At 36.0% G+C, this 22,316-nt stretch overlaps 1 protein-coding gene across 3 annotated transcripts in view; it reads left to right on the top strand.

Moving 5' to 3' along the window:
• Window positions 1-422: 422 nt before the first annotated feature.
• The window catches only part of LOC145260565 (embryonic polarity protein dorsal-like), a 753,749-nt gene continuing 731,855 nt past the window's right edge, over window positions 423-22,316 (top strand). For 2 of the 3 annotated variants that reach the window (XM_080118821.1, XM_080118820.1), the window contains exon 1: window positions 471-1,026. Coding sequence is in view for 2 of the 3 variants with exons in the window: in XM_080118820.1 (XP_079974946.1) it covers window positions 1,008-1,026 (19 nt within the window). In the remaining variant the exon portion in view is untranslated. Of the gene's footprint in view, window positions 1,027-22,316 lie in introns of all 3 variants that reach the window. The other variant, XM_080118822.1, reaches the window with a different exon arrangement.

Below are 22,316 nucleotides of genomic sequence, written 5' to 3'. Positions count from 1 at the left end.
TTTTTTTTTTTTTAAATATTTATGTACGTTTTTTTGTGCAAGACAAAAAATATCAATTGTTAACTTTTTGGGAAAATTTAACATTTAAAATTTAATTAAAAATAGTAGAAAAAGTTTTACATTATTCTGTTTTCTATGATAAAATTCAGGGTTTTATCTTTCTGGAAAAAAAAAGTTACTCAGAAATAATGGATTTTAATAAATGTAATTTCGTTTTAAAAAACAACAACAACTTGATTTTTCGGCCATTTTTGGCGGTGCCTATAAATATGACTTAAACTTTTAAAAAATTCTTTTACAATTATTTTTTATACTAATAATTATTAAATACTTAGTAATTAAGCTCTTTCACAATAATTCCAATTTTTAAATTATATCAATATTTAATAGTAATGACGTCAATTTCACTATCCGATCAAATGGCATTTTTACTACCGATGTAACATGACTTATGTCCCATTTTCTTCCTCATATTTCTGTTTCCTTAAACAGCAAGTTTTCTTACAAGGGAAAAATTAGTGTCGACTGTCGATTTTAATGTGGGCAAATCTCTGTAGAAAGTATGTGTGAAAACACACACTTTCTCTAGATTGGAAATTAAAATAAAAGTTGTCTCAGTAAAAAGAATTACTACTTTTCTGGCTGAAGATAGAACAGGTGTTAAACTTTAACATCATCTAGAAAGACAAGACGAAAGGATCTTTTCATTTTCAAAATGATAAAAAAAAAAAAAAAAAAACTTCTCATTTCCCGGAAATATAATTGTTTTTGTCATGCAGTCATGTGAATTAATTCAACCAATCAAATAGCATTCAGTTTTTTTTTTTTCCGTCATTTTAGCAAAATAAACACTTGATAATATTTCTACGAATTGATGGCGAATAATTATCACAAACAGTAATTTTTCGCACAGACAAAACTTAACATAAACTCTCTTACATTTTCTGACATTCAACTTTTTTTTTGGAGCCGGATATTTAATCATATTTCATTTCTCACACTTCGTTATGGATAACTTCAACAATCGTAAGTATTTTTAGTTTTTGAAGTTTAGATGAAAATGAATTTAGTTCGATTAACTTTTTTCTAATACAAATTAGCGTTATTTAATTGATATTTATTGATTTTTTATTGCCTCTATTAGGTGTCTTATTTTGTTTTAGTTGAGTTCATTATAAAAACTCAGTTTTCTAAAATAAATAAATAAAATAAAACAAAATGTCACCTTTACTTTAACTTAGCAGAAATATTTTTATTCTTGCCACGTTCATAATTGTATCATTTTGTCGTTTTAAAACCTGAAACCAAGTTTGTTTCTTACAATAAGAATATTTTCGTTCCATGAAGCTATTTCCTTTTGTTTTGGGCGTGTTAAAAACAACTGTGAAACTCGATCACACCCTTTTATGGAACTTTCGTTTCTATCAAAACAAGAGAATAAAGTGTCATTTAAGAACCTCATATATATATATATATATATATATATATATATATATATATATATATATATATATATATATATATCTCGATGTTTCCAATAAAAAGTTTACTTTTCTGATTGACCTTTTTAGTCATTCAGAAAAATTAGCAATACAGACGAGAAGTTTTAGTTGTATGTTATTTACTACATAATAGTGTATTTATCCCCCAACGATGTGACACAAGGTCGATTTAATATAAGAGATATCCAATGTCCCTCAAAAGAAAGCACTTAAAAGTAAAAATTGTCTCACTCGAGAAGGGCTCTTTTTTAGCAAAGAATATATAATAATATTTCGCTTTTATCCCAATTTGACGCCATGTTAATTGGATCAAACTACGGCAGCGTAAAACACTGACGCAGACGCACACACCACTGAAAATATAAAAATAAATAGCGTTTTGTGTTGCCGTAGTATAAACATGGCGAAAAGCGTAGTCTTATTAAATAAAAATTTTGGGTTTGTTTTACAATAGACATCAAAGTGAAAATATGGTAACGTGTTTTAAAGGGTTTATTCGCTTCATGACGCAATTAGTGCTGACTGCTGAGCGGCGGAGAGCGCTTAAATTTATTAATTGACTTATTCGCTTATTATAACTCCAAATAAATTCATATCATATGGTGTAATATGTGGCGGACGTACACGAGTGATGCATGCCCCCATAGCGAAATACGCACGGCTCCGTGCTCCGATGTTGTACGGAGCGCGTTTCAGGGAGCGTTCATTAATCTGAAAAGAAAGGAAAGAATTTTAGCGTTTGTGGCTTTTTTTTTTTTTTTTGCTTGAACTTTTCGCTTTATTTTGTTATTTTTATTTTATTTTTTTTTTTGGTTGGATATTTTTTCCCCAGAACATTTTATTCGGTTTTATCAGGTCCCTGAACGGTTCCATGATAGAGCTGATAGCATATGCCCAGGAGATCTGGTTTACCAACCAAGCCTAACCATAATCGAGCGTCAGTGATGTTTGTCGGTGTCTGATAGTATCTTTGTGACTGTACACCTGTTAGTGTGATCACAAGGCCGCCAAACTCAACGGTATTCTTGCAAAACTGAAATTTATCAATATTAGCCACGATACCATTGTTGGCAAGAATGGTAAGGAAATCCAACACATGGTAGAAATGTTCTTCGATAGACTCGTCAGACAACAGCGTGTCATCCACAACCTTCACCTTTCGTTCAACCACGGCCATCAAGATATAGAAGGCCTGTTAACTGAAAAATGCCTGCAGGCTGTCGAACTATTTGACAGCATTATTAAAAAGAGCATTAAAACATGTTAAAAAAGAAAAGAAAGGAACCCAATTCGATTAATAATGAAAATGAACTTTATTCAATATAAAATATAAATATTATATAGGTAAAATTACGTAATTTTAAAGCAATATATAATTTAATAATAATGATAAAACTGAATTTTGAATTTAGGGAACAAACAATTAAAGAAACATAAAACAAATAATTCTTGGCCTTCAGGACAAGATCACAGTGTAGTAGTATCTGTTCTAATGCTGCAATTTCACCTTTTCTGTCCTCGACCGATGGAGGAGAAATCCTTCATGACTGAGACAATTTTTATTTTTGTTTCTATCCAGAGTGCCCCTTATTGGGGAGCTGGATTTCCCCCACAAGATTATATATTGAAATAACTATTACTTTTAATATAGAAATTACATTTGAAGTTTTGGTTTTCTGTTCTTTTATGTTCATCCCCCCCCCCATGTTTTTTACCAAAACGTGTAGTGTATTGTCATCAGTTACATGGTTAGGAATCCTATATTCTGCTATAGACTTTATTTTCATATCGGTGCAGAATACATGAATACGGAAATGAAGTTCACATAACTACTAAAAAACAATCATACCATAATGTGAAGATTGGTTAAAAACTAAGAAAATATAGTAAACATCTATGATATTAAATCAGGGTGGTGATGAATTTGGGAGGGAACATTATTATTATTATTATTATTATTATTTCACAAACTATCATCAGTGATCGCTCACTGGCAGTAACTTGTGGTATTCGCTGGAGACCACATGACAACAAGTCACCCCAGATTTCCAATGTTATCCACGATTAAACCCGGTTCTCCAACTTCCAACGTAGACCCCTACTACCATGTCTCCTTCTCCAACATCAAGAGTCTATGTTCTAACCTTCCAGAGGTTGAAACCCAATTACAGGAGACTAAACCAGACCTTTTATTTTTAAGCGAAACTGGCATTGGACAGGCTATTTCCCTAGAAGAGTTCGCAATTAAAGGATACTCTAACTTAACTTCTAAATCTGACCCCCAAGATCGCCATGGGCATGGAATATGTGCCTATATTAAAGATGGCTTTCCATGTGGTAGGGACATCTCCAGGGAAGATCCTAACTTACCCTATATGTACTTCCGGGTTGCTTTAGATCACACTACTGCATTTATATTTACTCTCTATCGCCCCCACAACAGCGGAGTTACTATCTTTAAAAGCATATCTGAGAAAATTGACCAAGTCCTATCTGCTTATCCTTCAGCTAACATTCACGTATGTGGAGACTTCAAACAAGACCAATGATGAGGGGAGGTTCTGTCATGATTTCTCCATTGCCTATGACCTCCGTGTGCCCGACAATGACGGCCAGTATGCAAGCCTACTAGACCTTTCTCTCACAACTTTCCCTGAATTATGTTCAGTTTCTGTTCTGTCTCCTCTTGGATCTTCCGACCACTTTGTTGTATCACTTAAGATAAAAATGAAATGTAATAAGTCCCCAGACGTACCTCTCCATCGTACAGTATATCGATACACTAAGGATGACTGGGATAGCTTCCGTACATTTATATCAGATCTACCTCTGCGTTCCATGTTTAAAAAGGATGTGTCTTCTATAGTATCAGACCTGATGGAGTGGTTAATTGTAGGTATAGACCGTTTCATACCCTTGAAAAAGTTCCAGCAAAAACCTAACAGCCAGCCATTGTTCTCTCCAGAATGTGCTGCTGCCATTGCGCACAGAAATCACTTTTTCCACTGCTTCCAATGTAATAGATGTATGGAAACTAAAGCCGCTTTCAGGACTGCCAGCAACCATTGTAAGAAAGTAATAAAGAACGCAAGAGAATTGTATCCTCAATCTGTTAAGTCCAAAGTAGTTGAGCAGCGGCTTGGTTCCCACCAGTTTTGGCAAATAGCAAACAAAATCCTGAACAGAAGCGTGTGCTCTATCCCAACTCTCATAAATGGACCTGAGGTAATCTCGTCAGCATTAGACAAAGCCAAACTCTTTGCCAAGAACTTTGCAGCCAATTCTACTCTTTGCGACCAAGACCGCCAACCCCCAATATTTCCTCCTGTATCAGAAAACATGCTATGTTATATACGTATATCTGTACGTGATGTTACCAAGCTAATCAAAAATCTTGATTCCAGTAAAGCAACCGGCCCTGACGGTATTCCAATTATAGTACTCAAAAAACTTCAACCTGAACTAGCGCCCATACTTATAAAACTGTTTAAATGTTGTCTTAAGGAGAATAGTTTCCCATCTCCCTGGAAAATCTCATCAGTATGCCCTGTATTTAAGAATTCAGGTGCTTAATTCTGAAATGCAGGGCATCCTCACAGTACAGGCCAATAAGTCTCCTGTGTGTCATGAGTAAGTTGCTGGAATCTGTGTTAAATACAGAAGTAATCAACCATCTCAGCAAAAATAACCTTAGTGACACTCAATATGGTTTCCGTTCTGCTAAATCTACAGCAGATGTGCTTACAGTTATATCTCATAGGATTAGCAAATCTCTCGACGGTGGCAACTTTTCTAGGGCAATTGCTCTTGACATATCTAAGGCCTTTGATAGGGTATGGCATAAAAGTTTACTTCACAAGCTATGGTATAGCTGGAAATATCTTCTCAATTATTAAATAATTTCTTTCTGATAGGTTCATAAGTTCATGAGGGGCAAAAATCAGAAGCTCACAGTATTAATGCTGGTGTCCCTCAGGGGTCCATCCTGGGCCCAACTCTTTTCCTGATCTACATTAATGATCTTCCAAATCACATCCTTACATCATTTGTAAACATTTATGCTGACGACACTGCCATTTATGGTAGCACATCTAAGACAGTAAACTACCAAGTTCTTCCGATTCTCTCTCCTCTGATCTTGAGCACGTAGTAAAATGGGGAAAGGAGTGGCTGGTTACTTTTAATGCATCTAAAACCAAGCTTCTCTCTTTACATCATCAACATTCTGATCCACATCTGGCATCAATTGAAATGAATGGCTCCTGTCTTCAGGAGGCCTCAAGTTTTGACAAGCTTCTGGGCTTGACCATTACTCCTGATCTTAAATGGAATACGTACATCAAATCTGTTGCCAAGGCCGCTGGAAAAAATGGTGGGATCTTTCTATCGATCTGGTAGATATCTCACTGCTGATGCAATTCTCTATCTATCTAAGAGCCAGGTACATCCAAGGATGGAATACTGTTGCTACATCTGGGCAGGAGCTGCTAGAAAGGACTTGTCCTGCCTTGATAGAGTTCAAAATAAACTTCGTAGCCTCGTAGGAGATGTCCTTTTCTCTTCCCTGCAACCTCTATCTCACAGAAGAGATGTTGCGAGTTTGTCTCTGATGTATCGTTATTTTCATGGAAAGTGTTCAACTGAGCTCCAGTCTATGGTCCCCCCTCGCCTAACTTTCACAAGAAACACTCGTCTAGCTGAAAACACTATCAATAATTTCCCCCACTCTTTATCTGTGCCTAAACCTAAACGTAGATTCCATGAACAAAGCTTGTTTCTTAGAACTGCACGCCTGTGGAATTGTCTTCCGTTTTCCTGCTTTCTGGCTGACTACAGTATGGTTGTGTTCAAGTCTAACGTAAATAAGTTCTTGATGAGCCGTTCCATATAAGTTATCAAATTTACCAAATTTTCATTACTAATGATTACTATATTGTCCAATTTCTACTGTACACTCTTTAACACTTATCCTTGAGTGGCTTCTTGGCCTTGATAAGTGGTGATGCCTATGTAAAAAAAAAAAAAAAACCCTCTTGAGCACTCGTACAGATGATTGCATGTTATCGCAACAGCCGTTTGCCATTGATTTCTCATTGGCATCGGCCATTGGTGTTTCCTGGGACTTGGGCGACAAAATGCCTCCTCAAAGTACCAGATTTGAACTGCACACTTCCAGTGGAGATCTGGTTAGTACTCTCCCACCTGGGACTTTCCATCCTCCCTTACCCTTCACTAGTTGGTGTGGCACCAGTCGATATCATCTACACTTTTTTTGACACTTTACAGGGAAAGTGAATCCTGCGTGAACGGATTTTAATTTAATGGCTGCTCCCTGAGGTTTTCTTGCATTTTCTTCGCATATATCTCATACACTTTTTTGTAATCAAGCGTGTATTTTATTTCAAAAATTTTTTTTTAATTTCTTTAATTTGATTCATACTTTTATTTTGTGCTTGTTTTTATTTTATTTTCATTTTATTTTAATTTATTTTTATTATATTTTTCACACTAATATTTTTTATTTTTTATTACATGTATTTTTTCGTACATATTCAAATAATGCTTCTGGTCTTTTTTTTTGGACTCAAATAGTACCTTAAAAAAAGTTTCCATAATTAAATAAACCAATGAAAACCTTTTGTGTATGTGCTTTTTAAGGGGTAACAATTAAAATAAAACCCTTTTACACAGGGTCCACATTCCCCACGATATACCTTTTTTTTTATTATTATGGTTGTTGTTATGATAATGATAATAATGGTGCTTGTGCAACGCTTTTAGATAGGATTTTCAAGTTAAATTTTATGGTATTTATTTATTTTTTCATTAAATTGTTAGGTGAAAGTGCAGAACAGTTAGAAAGCCCCCCTATTAAGAATGGCTTTCTAAAAAGCATTATTTCAGCATGGTAGTACACGGCACAAATACCAAACAATATTTATTTATAAGATAAACTCAAGAAAATAAAATTTAATGTACTCTTTATTTTTAGTTCATATCAGACATCTAATTAAAACTGATTAGTTAATGAATTTTTAAGATGAATTTGTGTTCGTATGTCTCGGGAGAGAATAGAAAATTTCCTATTTTATTTCTCATTTCAGTCATGTAAATTATTTACAGATAAAATGTTATAAAACAAACAAAAACTTTTAAGTTTTAAATATATTTCAAAGAAATAAATTATGCCCGGTGCTAAAATATTGAATTCATCGATCGTTTTAGTTAAAAAAAAAAAAAAAAAAACTGTTGTGAAAAATGCTTCTAACTTCAAAATATTTGAAAATACTTAATGAAAAGTTTCATTTATTATTAAAAGAACGGACTGAAAAATATTCTCACATAAAAATTGTTTGTTTTGCAGTTTAAAAAAAAAAAAAAATGAAATAGTTGACTTCCTTCAATCGATATAAAAGTTAAAAAACAATCCACTTACTTATATTTTGTTAGATTTTTATTATCCCAATGTGCAATTATAATAATTACCCACATGGAGAATTGTTTTTTCTCTTTAGGAGAATAAAAAACATGCACGTTTGGACTACTTTCATAAAATTACCACAGTCACAATCTAAGGCAACAAAAAATATTTTTTATGGCCACAAGGTTGAACACCGGAAACTTTAGACACCTTTACCTATATGTTGATCACACTGTCATGTTCACCGGCCTACTCTCTCGGTAACCATAATTCAGCACCATCAAATCACCCTATCAAACCGGTGTGTGTATGCATCACCGTAATAAAGGTGGTGAGGTGCTGAGAGTGTTCATGTAGTGGGATGCTATGATAATCATCAGTAGCATCAATGACAGATTTGAATCTGTTCGATGGGATCTGAGCTGAGAGCTGGAATGGTGATTGATCATGATGAGTTTCCCTGATACTGAACGAATTCAAACATTGTAAATAATGGAGCAGCACACGACAATTAATCTGACTATGCTGGACAAGTTAGTATAGTTGTAGTTGGAGTATTGTCACCAGAACAAACTAATAATATCTAAAATGAGTAGGGCATGGCAAAAAAAAAACCAGAAGAAGAGAATGTGGGGTGGGCTTAGAACATAACATTACCGATTGAAGAAACTAAAATTAACTCTAACCCCAAGAACGTGCAGAGGGTGTGTGTGCTAGAGGTACACAAGCACCTCTCCCTTTTACTCTTGTTTTAAAATGCCCTTTTCAAAGAAATGTATTATAGGCCTGTATCCCACCGAGACACTGTTTTTTTTTTTTCATTTGAGCACCTGCTCTGAAAAAATTCTGTACGTCACTGCCTAACCGTAAATCCTACCCTGCTCCCAAATTAGTTTTTAAGCAAGCAAAAAAAAAAAAGTATTTCTACTTAAAGCAAAAATAAACTCAAAACAATATTTATTCTTAAAACTTGCTGTAGGTTTGTGTTATATCTTATTTTATTGCCTTTTCAGTTTTTGTGTTTTTTAAAATAGTAATTCGTATCTGATGAATGTTGCTATTTTCTGTTTCCTCGCGGTTTTAAGATTCCTTTGGCAATGCTTAGCATAATCCAGCGGTTTTCATATACAAACATCCGGTTCATAAAATGCACCCATTTTGTTATTGTTTTTATTTAGGTGGAAGAGTAACTTATCTTGCCTTTGGTGATGTAGCCACCCACTACGTCTGACACTACATCTGCTCTTTGTAAACTACCGGCAGTAGCGTTTTAAAGCTGTGATCGCTATGCATATAAAAAACATGTAGGAACATGACATGATGCAACCACCACACACATAAAAGAAAGGAACTATGTTACATTCCCTCACGTATGAATACAGTAAACAGGTTGGAATGTTCAAGAAAGCCTATATATAAGGATTAACCCACCAAAATTTAAACAGTCCAGGAAGCAGTTCCACAAGTAACTATCACTGTTGTCTGTGGTTATCACATATGCCGAATTCTGTTTATTTAGATGTAAAACAGCATCGCCAAGCATGCCACAACAGTCACAGTTTTTCTCTTCAATTTCTCAAGTGCAACACGTGTTCAAAGAAACTCCGTCTCCGGGAGCCGTAAAAACACCTTTCTTGATTTTATGTGCAACGTAAATGAACTGCAATACCCATCATGGAAATTGTGGTTTGAGTTGTCCCCTTTTGCAAATTGGCTGTTTGGAGAAATGGAAAACTAGATGGCCCTGTGTGGTTTGAGTTGTCCCACTTTGCAAATTGGCTGTTTGGAGAAATGGAAAACTAGATGGCTCTGGTTGATAGTCAATTTGCATAAGTGGAGAAATGGGCAGCATATAAACGGTACGTTTTTTTTAAGCAGGGTGAAGAGCGCAGAGAGTGAAACGGCGGTTGGAAGAAGTGACGGTGAATTATTTTTGAACATTGAAGAACTTGACCTTTTTGGAAGGAACAGCTGTGTCTTATATATTTTTTTTTTAATTTCTTCACTACAGAAATTTACCACATTTAGCAAGGATTCCAGTCTCTTTTTAAATATTTGTTCTTATTAAAGAAACGCCCTTTAAAGATAATATGAAAGAAAGAATTAAAAAGATAAAATAAAAATTTAACATTTTAGAGTAGGGAATACTTTCCTATATAAATTTATGGTAAAATAAGCACCCACTTCTTGGCCACATAGCGATCAACGAGACATAATCATTAGCATGTTTTCAAGTTTGGTGACGGGGCGGAGGAGGTAACGGGTTGGGGGGGGGTCATAATTCCACACATTTTAAGAACATGTAAAAACATTCAAACATTGGGGAGGGGGGGGCTTAAAATTTACAACTTCACAATTTCCACATTTCTTCTTTTGCCTTGAAAATGTTTCACCATTAAAAATTAATTATTTCCTGATATTTTTAAGGCTGTTAACTTCAAAAAGAAACTAGTGTGAACCTGTATAATGCACCTCCCCTTGTATTTTTTCTTTTCGTCTTTTCACAAAGGATTATTATCGATTGGACTACATCCAAAAAACAAAAATTTCAATATTTGTAAGTGGTGCTCAATTTATAATACAACGCTCTAGTAATTCAATCCCCCCTATTGAAACTACTCGATGAGAACACATACATCTCTCATATACAACGGCGTTTTTATTTATTAATCTAAGGGCAATAGGAACCACCAACCAATTGTGAAGAATGGAGCACAAAATCGGTGACGTCAGCACTTGTGTTAACTATACAAAATTTTCAATAAGTGTGGAACAGTAGAAGCGGCTTAATAATTTTTTAAAAACCTTTGTTTTTCTTTTTCAAACTGCAATCTTTGTTATAATTTTGTTAGTTTTTAAGATTTACACAAATAATATAATTAGTAATATCAGATACCATAACATTCAGCGCTGGACATGACACATACTGCTACTTAATTTGACACTCATAGTTTTTAAATCAGTAATAAGTACATTTCTCCTACCTCCATCAAAATAAAGCTTATATAACTGGATTCACAATAAAATTTACTTTAAAATGGTATTTGAATATTTTTGTTGTGATTTGTATATTTGAAGAAATTGCTATTTAAATCCAACTATTAATGATGAAACATGTCAGCATAGCATGTCTGCTGGCGGTAGATCACTTTTGCAAATAAGCTATCGAGGGTGTGTTGGCATAAACACGAAGCGAAAATTGTACCTGCCAACAAACGTTTCTAATTGTTTTAGCTAATTAGGAAAAGAATTGTCTTTGCTACAGAATTCGAACACAACATATGTCTTTTCAGTCAAAAGTTAGAATATCTCAAAGTTGATGCTTTGTAGTACAAAGATAAATAAAGGTAGAAACTGTGTTCAAATGTTATTTAATAGGGAATATATTCATTTCTTTTGTCCTAAAATTTAAAAATAATTGGATAAAAACTTTTTATGCTAGAGTCGTTAGAAATATGAACAAGCGCATTATAAACAGAATTTTTGTGCGTCGTAGCGCACACAAAAAAAAAATCTGTAAACGCGTTCATCAACTTATAAACATGAAGTATTCATCTTATTTTTGTTATTATTTAGAAAACAAGTTTTTAATTATGGAAAGGAAAAGAATATTTAAAAAATAAATTATTTGAAAAAGAATAACCACAATGGACATTGTTATTTTTTTTTTTTTTTTGGTTGTTATTCTTGTTGGTTTTCAAGCCACAAATAAAATATCTCAAAGTTAACGCTTTGTAATACAAAGGTAAGTAAAGATAGAAACTGTGTTCGAATGCTATTTAATAGCGAATATATTTCTTTTGTCCTAAAATTTGAGAAGAATTGGATAAAAACTTCTTATGCTAAAGTCGGAAATAGTGATAAGCGCATATAGAATTTTTGTGCGTCGTGGCACACACAAAAAGAATCTGTAGGTTTGTCCACAGAGGTATGAAAAAGTGGCCAAAAAAACAAATATATAATAAATAAATGTTACCAAAGGCAAGTTACTCTTCTACCTACCTCGATAAATTTTTGGTATTGTAAATGTTTATTCTGTTAAAAAAACAAGTAGTGTTGAGCATTACATGAGAACAAGAAAAAATGGCCGCGATGTTTCTTGAAGTCTTGACAATGACTTAAAAATAAAAAAAATATACAAAATAGTGGTAGAAACTCGCCCGATAATTGTCACGGTAACTTAAAAATGAAATTTAATTATCCTAATTAGTTTAATGTACTTGAAAAACTAATTGTAATCTTTACAAAATTTCCTTTCCGATAAGCTACAAGCCATATTTTGTTAAGTTCTTTGAACCATGTCATGGTGGCATTTTGGATTTCTCGGTTGCCATCTTTTTCATGGTGTTATAATGGCAAATGATAATGTTCATCAGAATAATACTTCCTATAATGATAAAGCCTTACCATTTTTCTTAGCTGTTTTTATGATGTTTCTACTTAAAGCTGTTAAAATGAAGCTGAAATATGCTAATTAGTATGCAAGTTATCAAGTGAGGTGGTCGTAAATAACACCAACTGAACCTTCATGATATGATAATTTATTTAAAATTTCATCATAATATCTTAAAAAGATCTGAAGATAGTTTTTTAAAGATGGGTTAGTCTGTAAATTGTGCAAATTTTCTACCATTTTCAGTCACAAGCTTGTATGCATTTGAATAGGACTGTGTATTTATTTGCTTTCCCACTGAGCAAATTAGACACAAGGCCATTTTAATGTGGAGAGGAAAAACCAGCTCCCCCAAGGGGGCACTCTGGCAGGATCCAAAATTAGCAATTGTCTGATATAAAGGGTTTCCCCCACATTGACCAAACTAATTGACTTAAAAAGCAATTGTCCGATATGAAGGGTTGCCCCCACATTGACCAGAACGGATTACTTCCTTTTCCGCTCCTGGCCCGAAGGCCAAGAACAGCCTCTGCGCATTTGAATAGAACTGACTTAAAGCAAAATGTCCAATGAACCATATTTTGATACTTTAAATTCTCATAGCTCCAGTTGTAATGGGTCAATTTTAAAAAACTAAATATATTATTTTTTTGTTTTATGCTCTTTTCAATAATGGTTGATTTGAGTTTATTCAATTTAAATAAAAAATGGTGTGCTATTGCTAATATAATTATTAAAAAATGTTGCAGCGTCCAAAACTAAGGATTTGTTAGACATACAACTGTGAAAAGCTGAAATTTTGACACTAAAATTTGAATCATTTGCAAAGGATAGAAAAAGAATTATAACAATTATTTATTTATTTATTTTCAAAATAGGACCGTCCAAAAGTAAGGGACAAAATTGAGAAAAACAATGTAAACAAATATTTTGATTTCCTCTAAAGAATAAGTCTTACTTAGTCATTTGTAAACGTTGCATCAGCCGACACCATGGCAAAATGCCAAAAACTTGATTACTCTGTGAGACAAGCTATTGTGAAGCTACACAAGGAAAAGCACACCATTAGAGAGATTTCAGAGAAAGTGAAACATTCCAAGAGTGTTGTAGGCAGTGTTGTTAAATCCTACAATGATACTGATAAAATAGTTAGTGCTTTTAAAACCGGCACACCTCGCAAAACTTTGGCAAGAGAAGATCGAATAATGCAGCGTATGTCATTAAAGGACCGTTTTAAGTCTTGCACAGAAATTAAAAGAGTTATGAATAGTACCTCATGTGTTAATGTGTCAAGACAGACTGTTTCTAGATGATTGCAAGAAATAGGGCTATTTAATTGAACCCCAGGAAAAAAACTCTTGTTAGTTCGAAGAATAAGAAGAGATTACAGTTTGCAAACAGGTACGAGTATGTAATTTGGACATATGAAAATTAGGCAAAAGTATTTTACAGTAATGAAAACAACTTTAATTTATTTGGAAATGATAGAAAAAACAATGTAAAGAGATGTATTAAGTGCAAAATGTACTAAGAAAACTGTCAAGTTTGGGGGCAGAAGCGTCATGATATTTGGAATGTTTTCTAGCCAAGGTACAATGCCTCTTGTCCGGTTACAGTACATCATGTAAATGCGCAGATCTATAAAAACATTGCTCCAGATCATGTTGTGCCAATCATACAGAATTCAGGTTTCGATAGGGCTATCTTTATGCAAGATAATGCCCCATGTCACAAGGCAAAGGTGGTAATGAGTTACCTTTGCGAGCAAGATTTCGAAATTATGGATTCGCCATCACAAAGTTCTGACTTAAATCCAATAGAAAATCTTTGGAAGACCTTAAGTTATGGAAAGAAATCCCACTAACACTGAGGATTTGTGGGTGAAGCTTCAAGAAGAATGGTCTAAAATTAGTATCGAAGATTGTCAAGTACTGATTCGTTCTTGTAGTCGAAGATGTGCAGCTGTCATTGAGAACAAGGGCTCATTTACTAAATATTGATTGTACATGTATTTTTATTGATTTTTGGCTGTTTACATTGTTTTTCTCAATTTTGTCCCTTACTTTTGGACGTTCCTATTTTGAAAATAAATAATAAATAATTGTTATAATTCTGTTTCTATCCTTTGCAAATGATTCAAATTTTAGTATGCTATTATAGATGATAACCAGGGTTGCAAAGTCGGAGGTTTTAGCTGAAGTCGGAGTCGGATTTCTAAAAGTACTATGGAGTCGGAGTCGGAATTTTTTATCCGACTCCGATCTCTTAAGTCCAATAAATTTATTTTTTACATGGCTTTCCTGTTTAGTTTTACCAGTTTTTACTTTTTATTTTATTACATTTTTACCCCAAACAAGACACATTGCCACTTTGATGTACTGGGCTACTATCAGGGACCTAAACTCTCTAGAGAGTTTAGCAGCAAGGTGTCTGTTCACATTACACTTGAACTTCTGCATGTCAGTACAGTTGGAAAAGCAGAAACCCGGAAGAAAATTCCAAAGTCTAGCAGTTCTGGAGAAGAAACTATTAGAGTAGAAGGCTTTCTTACATCTAGGGATCTGTACTGTGTAGGGGTGGGACTTCGCTGCTTATTGGGTTTGTCGGTGGTATTTTCGTTGAGGGAGTACAAGGGCTTGTTGTTCATCAGAGCATCCACCATTAAAATACTTGTAAAAAAGGCAGAGAGGTGCAACATTTCATCGATGGAACAAGGGCTGAAGCTTAGATGAAAGTTCAGGACCTATCAGGATGGCGACTCTCTTTTGAACCCTGTCCAGGAGTGAGAGACTAGTACCAAATGCCCAGCTCAAATGTGACAGCAGTACTCCATACATGGGCGAATGGTGGCCTTATAGAGGTACAGGATACTTTCAGGCGTAAGTAACTTTCTAACACGGTAGAGAGAGCCCACCTTCTTTGCAGCAGCCTTGGCAATGATCTCGATGTATCTATTCTAACTCATGTTTCTTGTTAACGTTAAGCCGAGGAGTTTGAACGAAGTACTTTCAGGTAATGTATCTTTAGCCATAGCTATTGGTGGTTGGTAAGGTTTCATGTAATTATTAAAGAAAACGAGCTTTGGCTTACCAGCGCTGAATGTTACCATCCATTTTTCCCCCATTCCAATATAGGCTGAAGGTCCTCTTCTACAGTTTCTGCCAATACCTTACATAAGTGCTCATTAGTTTTCCCCACATGCCTGCTATAGAGCGTGGTGTCATTGGCAAATATACCCATTTCATAGTCAATTTTATCTGCTAAGTCATTTATGAATATCAGAAATAATAAAGGACCAAGGATCGATCCCTGAGGTACACCTGCATTTATATCATATTGTTTAGATATAAGTCCATCAAGGACAATCTAGATTCTTCTCTCATTTACGAAGCATTTAATTGTGTTAAGTATTCGTCCAGTAATACCATAGTCTTCTCATGAAAATTAAATCCTATCGTGCCATACCCTGTCAAAAGCCTTAGATATATCTAGGGCTACTGCATTCCCTTCCTCTGCCTTATCCAGTGCTGGGTATATATGTTCAGAGATTACAGTTAGAATATCTGCAGTAGAATGCGCTTGTCAAAATCCATATTGAGTGTCAGACAGAAGTTTAGCAGCTGTAAGGTGGTGGACTAGAGCTTGATTAATTATGGACTCAAATATTTTTGCGAAAGGAGGGAAGAGGCTAATTGGGTGATAATTTAATGAGTCGGTTCTTTCGCCAGAGTTTTTGTAAACTGGTACTACAGAAGCAGTTTTCCAGCAGTCAGGAAAGCAAGATTCGTTAAGGCATTCGTTAAAGAGTTTAGAGAGAATTGGAACAACCTTAGTGGAGTATTTTTTTTAAAACACAGCGGGGATGAGATCAGGTTCACATGCTTTTGAGGTATCTAGGTTTTTTTATGATATCAGGTACTTGAGAAGGCGTGATTTTCAGATCATCTTGTGTGGTTTCTGTCCGCTAAGGAAAATCAGGGAGAAAATGGTTTATTAGGTCCAAGGTAGAGTTTGAAGTAAACTGACGGGCAAACATGTTATCTTTCTAAGATGCTAAGCAAACAACATAATTGTTGGATAGTGAGGGTATTGTTGATTGCCCATTATTTACTACACTATTATAGATTTTCCAGAAATCACGAGTTCCTAATTTCTGCACTTCACTGCATTTCCTGGTGGTTTCAGTAGATTCACTCTTAACTGTTGCTACTTCTTTCTTATAATTACTTCTAGCTTCTATAAACTTTTGTCTGTTTGTACAGGACTTATGCTGGATAAATCTACGGTATGCATGTTGCACAAGTAGAAGTAAACCATTGGGGAGAGTGGGGTTTGCTATAGAACTTCCATGTAGGAACATGTGCTTCAATTGTTGCTTTAAACCATTCAGTAGTCTCATAACCACACTGGTCTGCAGGAAGAGAAAAGATATTTCCCTATGGGGTGTCTCTGATGTGATCTCTAATGGCATTCCAGTCAGTCTTATTGTAGTACTTTGTCGTTTGGAGCAACGGCTCTTCAACTTAGTGTCGGGAGTTTAGAGTAATGTCTATCATTATCACAGCATGATCAGCATTCCTGAGTGGGCAATGAGTATTTGTTACACAATCCTCAGAAACTGTTGTCAAAAATAGATCCAGACGTGAGGCTTACTGGTCCTGACAATCTGGGAGACGGGTTGGGAATGTTACTATCTGTGTCAAGGAATGGGATATAGCAAAGTAATGGATGACACTACCAGCTGTGTCAGTGTAGTTAGAAAAGCCAAGCCAATTTCTGTGGTGTGCATTAATGTCACCAAATACATGTATTTGGGCTTTAGTGTCAAGGGAGAGTGCTACAACTATGCTGTCAGAGACATGATTGATTATAGTATAGTCCTGGGTTGATGGACAGAGATAAAGAAAATACAGGTAGCTAACGTTATGCTGTAAAGTTTTTTTTAAAGCATATGAAAGTCTGGTCATCTGATTCTAGTTTAGATTCCCTGGACATGGAGAGGGTGTTATGAATATAGACTCCAAGTCTGTGCATGTATCTGTCAAAGTCCTTACGACGAATGGAAGATAACCAGACATGTTCAAGTAGTTAGATGGGATGGAGGAGTACAAGTTAGTTTCACTTAATGCTAAGATATCCGGGGAGTTGGCTATGAGAAATGATTCGACATCATCTAAGTTAGCTCTAAGTCCATGAATATTTGTAAATGCAAGCCTCAAGGGAGGAGGAGAATTCTTTGAGTGTGTGTTTGGTTTGAATGTTTTTTTGGGATTGAGCTGTCATTTCATTTTATTTCGTAGTTTCAGATCTAGAGTGAGATGCCAGGCAAAACGGATGTGCATACCCACCATCATGCAACACAAGTAGACCATCAGTCGGCTCCTCATCTACAGGAATGTGGCCTTGGGAATGCCCACTATGTGCGACATTGCACTACAAACATCCCAATATTATACAACTGATGATAGAGCAGCCACTCTAAGCGCTACCAAAGAGTTAGGGCACCTGTACTGTCAGTTGGAAACAACAACCAGAAACTGTCAAACCGTTACCCTCAAACCTGTCCAACAGTAGTCCAATCATGTTAGCATATATGGTAAACAAACTGTGGCTAATAGTTATCTATATTATATAGATATTCTATAGAGCATAAATATAGGTTAAGCTAATGCATGCCTTAGCAATAGAAATCTATAAATGTTTAATATTTATCGATTTTTACAGGGTTAGCCTACTAAAGTTTAGGACCGGAAGCTAAACCCCCTCCCAAGGTATGTGCAAAGTATGTGATTTTATATCAGCTTGTGGAGAAGAGCAATAGTTTTTTGTCCTGTTGAAACAGAGATGATATACTTACAGCATTACAATCAGTCGACCCTACTGAAACCACCAGGAATTTGGGGAGGATTTAGGAGTATAATATGTGACTAGTATAAGCCTTATATTTAAACATTACATTTAGTCATAGAATGATAAATTATGATTTCCAAAAAGAGGGAAGCAGTATAAGTAAATAAGAACAGGAAAACAGGTTTAGTGAATAAGCAATAACTTAATTGCTTCCTAAGCAATGGTTTGCACAATTTAGCAGTTTTTGTATGGTTTTGCTTTTATATTTTGTACTGTAATGCTTCTACTTCATCAAGATATTTCGGTCTATCGGATCACTGCAAATCCTGTCTGGACAGCCGTTTTCATTTTGGTTGTGACGTCACAGAGGATCAAGGAAAATTCTGCCTATGAGTAGGATTACTGTGAATTACATGGGATAACAATCAGATTGTAATCTGATAATTATCTAGTTCCTGAATCTACTAGAATTTGCCAATTGGATTAGTCCAGGATCAATCCGGAATTACAATCTTATCCCTCCATCACACCAAAACGGGGATAAATCAAGAAGAAACCCATGGAACTATAGCCCTTTATAGTTTTTCCTTCCTTTTTTTTTTTTTACATTGGAGTCACCACTTATCAAGATCAGGAGGCCACTCGAGGATAAGGGTTAATGAGTGTACAGAAGTCAATGGGACAGTATCGTAGTAATCGTTAGTGGAAATTTGGTAAATTTGATTACTTAAGGGGAACGGCTCATCAAGAATTTGTTTACGTTGGACTTGAATATCACCAAATTGTAGTCAGTTGGAAAGCAGGCAAATGGAAGAGAGTTCCACAAGCATGCAAGTTCTAAGAAAGAAGCTTTATTCATAGAATCTACGTTTAGGTTTAAGCACAGATAAAGAGTAGGGGAAATTATTGATAGTGGTTTCAGCTAGACGAGTGTTTTTCATGAAAGTTTGGCGAGGGGGGACCAAAGATTAAAGCCCAGATGAGCATCTGCCATGAAATTAGCGATAAAACAGAGAAGCTCGTGGTGTCTCTTCTATGGGAAATGGGTTGCAGGGAAGAGAAAAGAGCATCCCCCACTAATCTATTTTGAACTCTTTCAAGGCAGGATAAAGTCTTTCTAGCAGCTCCTGCCCAGATGTGGCAACAATACTCCATCTTTGGATGTACCTGGCTCTTATATAGGTCGAGAATTTCATCAGCAGTGAGATATCTACCATTTTTCCATTGAACTTGGCAACGGATCTGATGTACGTGTCCCATCTCAGATCAGGAGTAAAAGTCAAGCCCAGAAGCTTGTCAAAACATGGAGCTTCCCCAAGACGAGAGCCATTCATTTCAATTGATGCCAGATAGGTGATTAGAGCGTTGATGATGTAAAGATAGAAGCCTGGTTTTAGATGCATTAAAATTAACCAGCTACTTCTGTCCTCATTGCACCACATACTTCAGATCAGAGGAGAGAGAGAATCAGAGAGAACTTGGACATTTACGGCCTTTGGTATGTTGCCATAGATGGTAGTGTCATCAGCATAAATTTTTTTTTTTTTTTTTTTTTTTTATTACATTTTCACCCCAAACAAAGCAAATTGCCACTTTGGTGTAGGGGGCTACTATCAGGGGCAACAACTACTGGGGTACTATGTAGGGATTTGGGCAGCAAGGTGTCGGTTCACGTTACACTTGAACTTCTGCACGTCAGTACTGTTGGGGAAGCAAGGACCTGGAATGGAATTCCAGAGTCTAGCGGTTCTGGGGAAGAAACTATTGGAGTAAAAAGATCTTTTACATCTAGGGATCTCTACAGTGTGGGGGTGGGATTTAGCAGCCTGTCGGGTTTGTCGAGGGTGCTCATGTCGTGGGGGCACAAGTGATTGCAGTTCGTCAGAGCATTCACCACTAAAATACTTGTAGAAAAGGCAGAGGGATTCAACATTTCGTCGATGGGACAGAGGCTGAAGCTTAGATGCCAGTTCAGGGCCTATCAGGTTTGCGACTCTCTTTTGAACCTTGTCAAGGAGCGAGAGACTAGTAGCAGATGCACCAGCCCAGATGTGGCAGCAATACTCTATACATGGGCGAATGGTGGCCTTATAGAGGTACAGGATACTTTCGGGTGTTAGTAGTTTTCTAGCACGGTAGAGAGAGCCCACCTTTCTTGCAGCGGCCCTGGCAATGCCTTCAATGTAATTGTTCCAACTCATGTTTCCTGTGAACGTTAGGCCAAGGAGTTTGAAAGATGTACTCTCAGATAAAGAGTCGTTGGCCATTGCTATGGGTGATAGAGAGGGTTGAATGATCTTAGGATGTGAAAGATAATTGATGTAGATCAGGAAGAAAGTTGGGCCCAGGATGGGCCTCTGAAGGACTCTGGAATTAATACTGTAAACTTCTGATTTCTGCCCATCAACCACTACTCTTATGAGCCTATCAGAGAGAAATGATTTAATAATCGAGAAAACTTTCCAGCTATACCGTAGCTGGAGATCTTTTGAAGTAGGCTTTTATGCCATCTATATATATAAAAGGCAAAATGTGTGTGATCATTTCGTGTATGTCTTCAAAAGGCTTCTTTCGCACGCGTTCCCGGGGTTGTTACCATCGCTTAAAACTCTGTATATGGGTCCTATATTATAATATCTAGGAATTAGAAAAGCGCGTAGCATATAGATTTATTTACGTCGACTTTTATGAGATTCGCGCTATTTCGCTATGTCCTCTGTTTGTCGTGCATTTTAGTATAAATACAGTGAAAAACATTGTGTTCTCGGCCTTCGCTGCTTTCCCCCCACTTCCCACCATCATCTGGGGGAAGTGAAAACTAAAAATAACGATCGTGCGATCACCTCATTTAGCATCTTCCTGTCAATCAAACTTCTTTTAGCTTTATAAGCTTTAACTTAACATGATAATCTATTATTGCACTTGTGGCCGAGACAGTTAAGTAGTTGCTATTGTTTTCCACTTCCGGGTTCAATCCCTCCTCCCGACCAAACGTTTTTCTTTTATTACTTCGCTTTTCTTTAGTTTACCCCCCCCCCCCCCAGGTTCATTTATGCCATTTTTTTTCCGTTTTGGTTTTGGATTTTTTTTTTTACATCGTCTTTTTTATAATATTTAAGCAGGATTATTAATTACCCCCCCCTCCCTCCATACACACACCTACAAACACCCGGGCAACGCCGGGTACCCCCCCCCCCCCGCTGGTACCTTATAAAAGGTCTTTGATAAGTCAAAAGTAATTGCCTTAGAAAAGAAGGCTCCATCGAGAGATTTGCTAATCCTATGAGATATAACCGTAAGCACATCTGCTGTAGATCTAGCAGAATGGAAACCATATTGCATGTTACTAAGAAGGTTATTTTTGTTGAGGTGGTTTACTACTTCTCCATTTAATATGGATCCAAGCAACTTACTCATGACTTACTCCTACAAGAGACTTATTGGTCTGTAGTGTGAGGAAGATGCCCGATCACCTGAATTCTTAAAATACAGAGCATACTGATGAGGTTTTCCAGGGTGTTGGGAAGCAATTCTCGTTAAGACAATGCTTAAACAGCCTTGTACGTAGGGGAACTTGTTCTGGTTGAAGCTTTTTCAGCACTATAATTGGAATGCCATCAGAGTCTGTTGCTTTCCTGGAATCAAGGTTTTTGATTAGCTTGGCAACATCACGCACAGATATTTGTATGTCGCATAGCATGTTTTCTGATACAAAAGAAAATATGGAGGATTAACGGCCTTAGTCACATAGGGTATAATTAGTTGCAAAGTTTTTGGCAAAGAGTTTGGCTTTGTCTGATGCTGACGAGATTACCTTAAATCCATTAATGATGGTTGGGATTGAGCATATGCTTCTGTTCAGGATCCTGTTTGCTATTTGCCAAAACTGGTGGGAACCAAGCCACTGCTCAGCTACTTTGGACTTTAACTGAGCATACAACTCTCTTGCATTCTTTATTACTCTTTTACAATGGCTGCTGACAGTCCTAGAATCGGCTTCATCTCACTACAGCTTCCTGTTTTTCCTTTGATCCTCTTTCCATAAAGGCAATACTGTCTTTTAAAAAATTTCTTCTCTATATCATGTGTCTTTACTCTCCTCTTCTGATGAGAAGCGTTTGGCTTTGAAATGCCATGCCTAAAGAAGTTT

This window comes from Euprymna scolopes, chromosome 36 (genome assembly GCF_053919585.1).
Source record: "Euprymna scolopes isolate OS-2025 chromosome 36, ASM5391958v1, whole genome shotgun sequence".
Lineage (NCBI taxonomy): Eukaryota > Metazoa > Mollusca > Cephalopoda > Sepiida > Sepiolidae > Euprymna > Euprymna scolopes.
Note: the sequence above shows the minus strand (reverse complement) of the source record. Positions and strands in the feature narration are given on the sequence as shown.